This window comes from Macadamia integrifolia, unplaced genomic scaffold (genome assembly GCF_013358625.1).
Source record: "Macadamia integrifolia cultivar HAES 741 unplaced genomic scaffold, SCU_Mint_v3 scaffold_198A, whole genome shotgun sequence".
NCBI classification, from domain to species: Eukaryota; Viridiplantae; Streptophyta; class Magnoliopsida; order Proteales; family Proteaceae; genus Macadamia; species Macadamia integrifolia.
In genome coordinates, this window is record NW_024870639.1 from 174,499 (window position 1) to 185,016 (window position 10,518).

At 37.7% G+C, this 10,518-nt stretch overlaps 1 protein-coding gene across 1 annotated transcript; it reads left to right on the forward strand.

Annotated features, from left to right (window-relative positions):
• The first annotated feature begins 7,064 nt into the window (after positions 1-7,064).
• LOC122071258 (protein GLUTAMINE DUMPER 2-like) lies at positions 7,065-7,859 on the forward strand. Its single transcript, XM_042635581.1, has one exon. It carries the CDS (start codon positions 7,153-7,155, stop codon positions 7,681-7,683), a length of 531 nt encoding a protein of 176 aa, XP_042491515.1. The 5' UTR covers positions 7,065-7,152; the 3' UTR covers positions 7,684-7,859.
• Positions 7,860-10,518: the final 2,659 nt, after the last annotated feature.

Sequence of the window (10,518 nt, forward strand, 5' to 3'; positions counted from 1 at the left end):
TTTTTTTTCTTTTTCTCCTTTGGTATTTGTGACTCCTTCAGATTTTGTTGCCATTGTTGCTGCCAATGCTGTTCAGGCCATTCCTTTCTTTTCTACTAGATTAAAGGGAGTTGCAAGGTACATTTTGCATTCTTTCCTTACTATTTTCTCTTTAAAATTTTATCTTTATTTATTTTGAAACATTGACTTACGATAATATATATTTATACCATTTTGTGTTGCTAAGAGTGCAAGTTACGCTATTGTATTTATAGGAACATATTTTTACATTTTTTTAAGATAACACTTTGGTACATTTTCTGAGGTCTTCGTGAACTATTTTCTTGTTGTGAAAATCACTATATTATTTGGAATCGCTGCTTGCAGGGGCATGCCTGCATCTATTGCATTTGATCTTGTAGCTAAAAAATTAAATCTAAAGTTCTTTTATGTATTATGTTATACACAGTACATAGATTTCTTCTTAGAAGGCCTCTACTAAGATATTGAGTGGGATTATATGGTCTCTCTTTTAATCAAGTTCCAATAGGTTGGAAATTTTTTTGGGGAACTTAATAGATTCTAGATTATGTTAAGAAGGTTTTAGCACATGTTTTCTTTAAGAAGGTTTTGGAACTGATACTTTTTAATAGAAATAAGATTATTTGCAAAGGTGAGAATAGGTGAGATTTACCACATGTTTTCTTTAATTTAGTAAATCATTTCCCGTACCCTCTCGAAAGAGGTTCTTCGTTAGGTTGTGGGTCTCAAGATAAATTAGCATCTCAAAGATTTATGGATGCTCTTCAACGTCTTCATATTATGCAACAATCTCAGATAAATAGAATCTATACTTTCTCATGCATCAAATGCAATCATTGCATTAGAATTACTTCTGCGGTTATTAATAACACGTTAGTATCATGTGCCACGCTCGTAAAATAATCGAAAATAGCAAAGAGGGGACTTAGAATCAATTCATCGATATATAACACGTTAGTATCATGTCCCACGAGATCGGGTCCGAAATTGGCCCTAGGCCGGGTTAGGGTTTCGGGCCAGATTAGGGTTTCAGGCTGCATTAGTGTTTTAAGTTGATTCGGGCCATTGGGGAATTTAGGGTTGGATTAGGGTTCCTGTCGGGTTTATGGTTGGATTAGGGTTACTGCTGGGTTTATGGTTGGATTAGGGTTTTAGGATGCCTACAGGGTTTCGAGTTTCTGTCAGTGGCCTGGTCATCACAAAATACTTAGATTCCCTTCCGAATGAAACATGAACCTTTTTTATCATTCCCTGTTTGTCATCATTGTCGGGGTGGGTGAAAAAGTTAGGTGTCTACACTACCTGGGTGTATTTACTGCATCAAAAGAGCAATGTCTTTTCTTGTTTTAAAAACTTTCATAAGATGGTTCATACTCAATTTGATGCTAAGGTTCAAATAGCCTAGTCTGGCAATGGCACTGAGTACAGTGATGGAAAACTTCAGGTGTATTTAGCTGATTAGGGCATTATATATCAAACTAGTTTTGTGGACATGGCTGCTCAAATGGAGTCGCAAAGAAGAATAATCTCTATGTTGGCGGTGGCTTGATGCCTGATGTTTGAGACAAATGTTCCACCACAATATTGGAGTGATTCAGTATTATCTACATCTTATTTGATAAATCACCTACCATCTCGAGTATTGGGAATTCGTTGCCCCGTTGAGGTCCTCATGGGTTCTACTTCCTTTGTTGTACCTCCCAAAGTGTTTGTATGTGTCGCTATTACAAGAAATCATTAGCAACATGGGAAGTTTGATCCTAGCGGTCTTTGTTGCATCTTTCTTGGGTACTCTCCCACTCAGAAGGGGTATCGGTGTTATCATCCTCCCATGAGGAAGTAATATATAACCATGGATGTGGTGTTCCATGAATGCCATGCCTACTATCCTGCACCTCTTCAAGGGGAGCTGCCTAGAGTGGAAGATGTGCCACTAATTGCTCTATTGAAAGTGGATGGAGTAGATGATGATTACTTGGAAGAAGAAGTCACAAGTCAGAATCAGCTAGGATCTATTTCAGTCAAGGGGGAACTAGAGTCCATTTCCGCCCTGGGGGAGTAGCCGACGATTTTAGCCTAAGGGGAACCGACTATTCCAGAGAAGGGAGAACAACCGACCAGAACCACTTAGGTGTTTGAGCGTCGTCGTCGTAAGTAAACCCATCCTACCACTGCACCAAGCCAGTCGCATGCCCCAAAACCAAGTCTTAGTGTTGGTAAGTCCCTTCCTACTGATCCACTCCTTGACTTAAATATAACTATCCGTAAACCTCAATGGGAATGTACCAAACATTATATTTCTAATGTTGTCTTCTACAAACGTTTGTCTTCTTTTTCTATTCCTTTGTTTCCTCCTTGGTGTCTATTTATGTTCCCCATAACTGGAAGGAAACTCTTTTTGATCCAAAGTGAAAAGAAGAAATGCATGACGAAATGAAGGCACTTGAGAAAAACAAAACATGGGAGCTTGTTCAACTTCCATCAGGGAAGAAAATAGTTTGTTGCAAATGGATCTTCAAGGTGAAACAATCTGCAAATGACTCTACGGATGGGTATAAGGCTAGACTAGTTACAAGAAGGTTCACTCAGACATATGGAATAGCTATCAGGAAACTTTTGCACCAATGGCCAAAATGAACACTATGAGGGTCATCATATTGTCAACTGTGGCTAGAATCTACAAGAAATCAATATGAAGAATGCCTTTCTTCATGGCGAGTTGGAAGATGAGGTATATATGGATGTGCCTAATGGCTTCTACACTCAAAAAACTCAGGGAAAGGTGTGCAACTTAAAGTAGGCATTATAGAGGTTGAATCAATCCCCACGAGCCTAGTTTGGGCTGTTCCAACGGGCAATGATTGCTATAGGTTACAGACAAAATAATGCTGATCATGCTTTGTTCATCAAGAAGCTAGGGAAGCACATTACTACTCTTATAGTATATGTGGATGACATAGTGATTACTGGCAGTGACACACGTGAGATTTCTCATCTCAAAACTTACTTGGGAACTTAGTTCGAGATCAAGGACTTGGGGAAGCTCAGATATTTTTTAGGTATTGAAGTAGCCTATTCTGCTCAAGGTATCTTTCTGTCTCAAAGAAAGTATACTCTTGACCTTCTCTCTAAAACAGGGTTACTTGGATGCAAGGTTGTTGATATTTCATTAGAGCTTAATTCTCACTTCAAGGAGAAAGATCGAGAACCAGTGGACAAGGGTAGCTATCAGAGGCTAGTCGGTTGTCTCATCTACCTATCTCATGCTCGCCCTGACATCGCATTTGCAGTTAGCCTGGTAAGCCAATATATGCATGATTCACACTCCACTCATTTGGAGGTTGCATATCGCATCTTAAGATACCTGAAGTCAATGCTTGGACAAGGTGTCCTATTCTCTCCTCATGGCCATTTGCGTGTGGAAGCATTCAATGATGCTGATTGGGCTGACTATCCTGATGATCGGAGATCTACTTTTGGATATGATACTATGGTAGGAGGTAATCTTGTTATATAATGGAGCAAAAAGCAAGCAGTGGTAGCAAGATCTAATATTGAAGCTGAGTTTCGAGCCATGGCTCAAGGTATTTGTGAACTACTATGGCTTCAGGGTCTTCTTTAGGATTTGGGTATCTTTATCAGTTTACCAGTGTGACTATATTGTGACAATAAGTCTGCGATCAGTATAGCTCACAATCCAGTTCAACATGACTGCACGAAACATGTAGAGATTGACTATCACTTCATCATAGAGAAGCTGGAGCAGGGAATCATATGTATTTCGTTTGTACCTTCTGAGGCTTAGTTAGCTGATATCCTTACTAAGAGTCTCAGTAGTAAGTTTTTTAGTCCTATTGTTAGCAAGTTGGACATGTTGGATACACCAACTTTAGGGGGAGTGTTATAATAATTGGTTTATGGGTATTCTAGAGTTCTACCAAACATGTCTTTAAGTCCATCAGGGTTATGGTTTATGGTCTTGAAATATTCTCTAGAATATTTTTGTAATATTTCCAAGAATATCCCTTTCTCTTTATTATAAATAAAGAGGGCTAGTCTTTGTGAGACATAAGCTCAATTCCCAATTCAACAATTAATTACATCTTTATGATGACTTCAACTTTTTTAGCTGATGAATTACTCTCTTTGGTGCATGTTAGCTTTGATCTTGTTTGATCAAAATAAGCTTTCCTTCATTTTTTTTTTTTTTTTTTTTCTGTTTGGGTAAGCGAAACCACCTAATATGACTATATGCAGAGAATTTATGGTATAATTTATATTAATGGAGAAGAGTAAATCTTTGTAGTGTCCTATCTTTATATTTTTCCCTTAATATGTAACATGGGTACTAACTGTTAAAGAGAGGCTGTCAGAACATATATCAATTGTGGCACATGCCTCAACACAGTAGTCTAGCGTTTCACTTGGAGCAACTTCATATAAGGAAGATGCTATATGCATTAGTTTGTCCTGCACTGTACCTTTGATGGTACTAAATAACCTATGTCTTAAGATAGTTAATTATTAAGGTGTGACTAAATTATAGAACATGGTGTGGTCATAAATGAATCCGAATTTTTTCGGAAGCCTTGAAAAATCATTTGCAATGCCAACCAATAGGTGCTCCCCAAGGCTTTTGGAATTAGAAGTTTCATATTTATTGTCAAATTTTTCCATAAGTGTATATCATCTTTATCACCAACTAAGTTATACAGCAAATTTCTACGGGAAAAAAAAATGATATATTGCAAATGGTCTTCCAACTAATTCAATCCTTTGTAGTATATATTATATACTCATTAGAGAGAGAGAGAGAGAGAGAGAGAGATTTTCATATTTGATTATAGTATTTTTTTTTTAATTGATTTCTAAATGTAGGTTAATTTCTCTGTATGTTGGGAGAATAAGACAATTAACAACTTTCCATATACTAATTACAATTTAATTAATTTTTTGAGTGAAAAATATTACGGACATTTTAAATATTAATTTACTTACATTTTTTTTTTTTTTTTTTTGGGTGGAGTTTTACTCTCTCTCTCTCTTTTTGGTAAGGTGGAATTTTACTTCCATCTTACTCAGCCTGTGGTAGAGGTTATTAATTATTAACCGTTAGATCAAGAATTTATTGTCATAGATTATAACTTATATTGAATGTCCTGTGTTATTAAATGGTGTAAAGAACCATGTTACATCAAACTTCTTAGGTTTTGTTTGGATAGGATTCTGATTTTCGATTTTTATTGTTCCAGTCTATTTTGGAATTGCAAGATAGGATTCTCAGATTTTATATGCTAAGTTGTATCCAGAACATAGAATTAGCCTTGAGCGAAACTCTGAATTAGAGAAATCTAGCTATTAGTATATTCTAGAATTGATCCACTGGAATCAAGTGTAATGGACCACCAAAAGACCAATTAGAATATAGAATTAGAATCATATCCAAACAGAGCTTGAATAGGAAAGCCTATGGCATTGTGCTATGCTAGTAAAATTTGTGAAAATTGTACCCTAGACATAAGAAGCAATGTCATCTTCTCCTATTTGACGACCAAACAAACTCTAAATTTTCTTCGAAATAAATAAATAAAAAGAATAGAAACAGGCTGTTGATCAGCGTGATGCATGCTTACGTCTCTTTGTCTATCTCTCTTCTCTCTTATCAAATGACAAATATGTTCTCTATTGCGGGAGCATAGAGATAGATACAAGGAGGCCCTAGCATAAACTACACAAGTGGACAATAAAAAGGGAAAGAGATCGTTGCTTGATCGCATGACATTGGACTACTGCTACGCCAACGAGACGGCGCATATGGGCATCCATATGAATGAAATTTTCATTCATAGGGGTCGAGTGGTAATTATGCATGCCCCTATCTCTCGGCACCAGATCAAACAATTTTCTTTCCCCCCTCCAAAAAAAAGGTTAGAAAGTTCATAACCCAACTGACCCAAAATAAAACAAAACAAATAGGAAAGAGGAGCGATGCCCATGCATACTCACGTGCCTGGCACAACCCCGGTTTCAGACGAGTAGAGGCATTTTTTTACAACCCTTTGAAACCAGGGGCTGTGTTTGGTTGTTTCTTGAGAAATGGTGACAAATAGCATTCTTTCTCCCAAAATTTAAAAATAAATAAATAAAATAAAATAAAATATATCCAAACCAAGCAAATAATGAACCGGGTGGGACAAGATAGTGTGGACAAGAATTGCAAATATCCACCAGTAACAACACAGCCACCACTAAGCTACCATATAATTTAGAGACATTAGCATAGTTAGTATCTAAGAATGCCACTAACAAATAAACACCAATTTAGGTTTCCACTCAAAAAACTCATTACACAGATGACGAAAGCCCTCTTGTCCCCAATTCGCTTTCCATAGTTTTCACCCTCTCCACCCACAATTCCTCACTCATATCATTATTGTCGCTATCAAACATAACCCTTCTCTCCCTCACTTCATGAATTCAACTCAAGTTCTCTCTCTTCATTTAGTAAATTTTATATCCACGAATCAGGAGTATATGAGAACATTCTAGTACGTGAACTTAATTTGTTCACACTAATCTTGGTGAGACTTCCTCTTTCTCTTCATGAATCCAATTCAAGTGCACCTCCTAAACCATGATTTCCACTTAAATCACAGATGTACGGATCAAAAATTGAACCTGAGACGGTAAGCTTGTCCACACATTTTTCTATTCGCTCTTACCATTCGAACAATCCACGGACATGTAAATGTGCTCCTACAGTACCATTTTTTTGCTTATGTAATGAGAAGAAGAGGGTCCCACTCGCTTTGGATAAGTTCTCATTAGTAGAGAAAACAAAAGAAAAAAATCAAATCTTTTCCAAGGAAAAGCCTTTTCCTTTCAAATATTTTTCTTAATGAAACCCTAGTGGAATACTTTCCCTAAACCCACTCACAATAATAAACTTTATTTCCTCCATATGACGACATTCTCTCTCTCTCTCTCTCTCTCTCTCCTCTATAAATACCTATTCACTCATCAACCGCATCTCATCCAGCCCACAAAACAGCGTCCTTAGTTTTCTTTCACCGTTTCTCTCACAATCTTCTTCCCTCTCAGAGCAATCTGTTTATTTTTTATTTTTCTAAAATGAGAAGCGGTGGGACCATGAACTCAGGAGCACCGATGGCATCAGAATCTGCAATGTCACAGCACTCTCCATGGCATTCTCCGGTGCCTTACCTGTTCGGTGGCTTGGCAGCCATGTTGGGTTTAATAGCTTTCGCTCTGCTCATCCTCTCTTGTTCTTATTGGAAACTTTCTGGGTATTTAGAGAACGGTGACGATACCGAAAGGGATCCCGAGAACGGTGACGAGAAGGGCAACGACGAAATCAAAGTTCCATCTGTGTTTGAAGAGAAGATTGTGGTGATCATGGCAGGGGACAAGAAACCTTCCTTCATTGCTACACCTATTTCAAGCAGGGCTTCTTCTTTTGGTGATAATAACAAGAAGAACAACTGTGATGCTGAGAAATCTGACAAGAACAAGACCCCCAAAGAAGAGATGGGTCATCAAGAACACCAACACCAACAGCAGCACCAAGAAGTAGCAGAGGAGAACAGAGAGACAAATCAGAGCCTGAATCACGAGACCCAGAACCAGAACCAGAACCAGTGAGCCCTTTTCTTAGAGAGAGAGAAAGAGAGATGCTCGTATTTCAGGTTTTGGATTGATCGCTGAATATGAGCTTTTTAGAAAATATTTTCTTTTTTATTTTTCCTCCCTCCTTAAGAGATCCTTCGGGAATGTAAAAATTTTGAGAAGAAATCGAAGCGACAACTTAATTTGGCTCAGAAAAATCTCACTTTTCTCCTTTTCCTACTTCTATTTATTACTTTGATTATTCAAGTTCAGAACAAGATCGAATATTAGAATTTTCGTGGGAAAAAAAGAAATTAAGTTCTTGTGCTAGGAAAGAAATCCTATGAAACAAACAGTCCATTAGATTTACAGTCACATGAATCGAGCTCCGGCGGTGAGGCTCTGGCAGCCGATACTATTCCTTGCGATGCAAGTGAGAACGGAAGGAGTACGTGTCGCGTGATAACTGGTTTCAGTATTGGAAGGACACGTGTATGCAACCTCACTGTGTACAGTCGGAACCATGGAAGGAATGCGGCGACGCGAGACCGCGTAGCTATTAATGAGTTTTGGCTTTAAGACAAAATTAGGTAAATAGGAGTAACCCAACTGCCAGGTGCTGATGTGCATTACAGTCAGACAGGCCCAGCATTTAAGGTGGAGATCACTTCCAAAATGTGGGCTACGGAATTTTTACGAAACTGCCATTATGATAATATCAGGACCCACAATTTGTCTTACATTATAGGTGTAAATCTCATCTAATACCACAGAATCAGGTGAGTTTCTGGGGGCGGTGACCCAGACTTGCTGGGCACATTAAGGAATTCTGATATATAATCATAAAATAGTTCCGAGGTGTGGTTTAAAAGAAAATGGTATTCCATGGTAATGATCATAGTTCCGAGGACAAACCCTCGTATGACAAGTAGCGCTTTCGCAGGACCAATGAGTGATAGTGGGTATGCCAAGACTCGAATCCACAACCAACATGAATTCTGATATTCAGGTTGAGGAAGGGAGGCAGGCCGCTTGCAGTTCACACTTGGTTTAGTATAATGTCACATCTCTCTTCACTTGTCGTGATCACACCGGAGAAGCATCATAACCATCTGCCCTCAAAACATAAAGTGCAATTAAGGGCATCAATGTAAAATCAAAATCGATTAAATTTTGGTTTTATAGGTCATAACCTCAGCTCAATTTGGTTCAGAGCTGTTAATATGATGGTTAACCGGAATCTAGTGTTAAAGTGTTTTAAAACTTTTAAAGTTTTAGTATTTTGACTTTTGATGGTCTCTATGAAAAATAAATAAATAAATAAAAGGAAAGAACTAACTGAGAAGGCAAGATGAGATAGAGTTTCACTTTCACACGTCTTGATTTCCTTATTTTTTAGATCATAGGTAATTAGTTATCCTCAATAAAAATTAAAAAAAAAAAGTATATTGTCTTAACTCTGTAGGAAGGTTTTTGTACATAGGATTCACATTAACTGCAGGATTCACGTTAACTATGATCTTCTAGACCAACAAGGCTTCTTTAATATTATTTCTATATATAACAGTTGCAAACACAGATTTTGAGATAATAACATGTTAAAACTTACAACACAGAGGTAAATTTCTACAGTTCTACAATACCACTCTCTCCCTCTCTCAACTCTCTACTCCCTCCCTAATATCTGATCCATTAACCGGTTGTAAATTTATTGTGAACCGAGTAACAAAAAACGATTAAAAATGCTAAAAACGAAATCAAAAGAAAACGATTATAATTTCAACTTATTCATATCCAGTGTGGTTTTGGTTTCACCTTATCAAAATGTAAACAAAATTGAAACTGAACAAAATAACCAAAACCATACCGTTTGACAACCCTACGTGCAATAACACATAAAAGAAAGGTATTATCATGATAGATGATGTAGAATTTCGTACCTGAGGAACAACGAGAAAAACACTTGATAAGGGCGTAGACAACAATGGAACTCCCTAACATGAAATCCTCAGTGTAGTTGTGCTTCATGGAGGGGAAGATTGTTGCACCAAAATGAGGAGACATAAAATAGTGCTAGAATTACTTGTAAATGGGGCACACTTCTCAGTCGTCGAGAGGAACACATGGAGATCATGATCCAACACTCCTGCATCATCAAAGAGGAGATTCTAGCTTAGCTTGATCCTTTGCATCTCACAAATAGGTTAGAGATGGTATCAAACAAAGACTTTATGATCCTCCTTCACAATGTCATTCATCCACTTGTTCAAGTCCTTGTCCATCCTAGATGGCTGCAATAATGCCAAGCAAAAGACTTGACTACAAAGATGAACAACAAATTACAATGTTTGTATGCAAAATGCTGCAAAAGAGGAAGAAAAAAACCTTACACAAGCTATAAGTGTTTTAAGACCTCAAAAGTGGAGAGAAGAATGCCCTACAAGTCCAATTTACGACAAAAAAACTCCATAGACCCATCCATTGCTTTGGGAAAAGGAAAGTTGCGAAAAAGGAAGAAAATCGGTGTAGATCCAACACACGATATAGAATTTTTGGTATAGTTGGCATACAACCTATGTCGACCACAGAGTAGTCGACGTTGGCTCAATTAACCACTATCAGAATGAGGAAATGTACATCTCCCAGACCAATTCCGATGCTATTTGGCCCCGACTTAACACATATTGGCCAAAATGCAACTAACGTTGACCTGAACCATCACTATCGGACTGTAATAAACTACAATTTTGAAGCCCAATCTGACACCATTTGTTGCTGGACTGACACAAAGTGGCTTACCCAATGTCAACCAAATGACATTTGACATCGTATAAGTACAGTCGACGTCAGACTGAGCTTGTACACAAACAA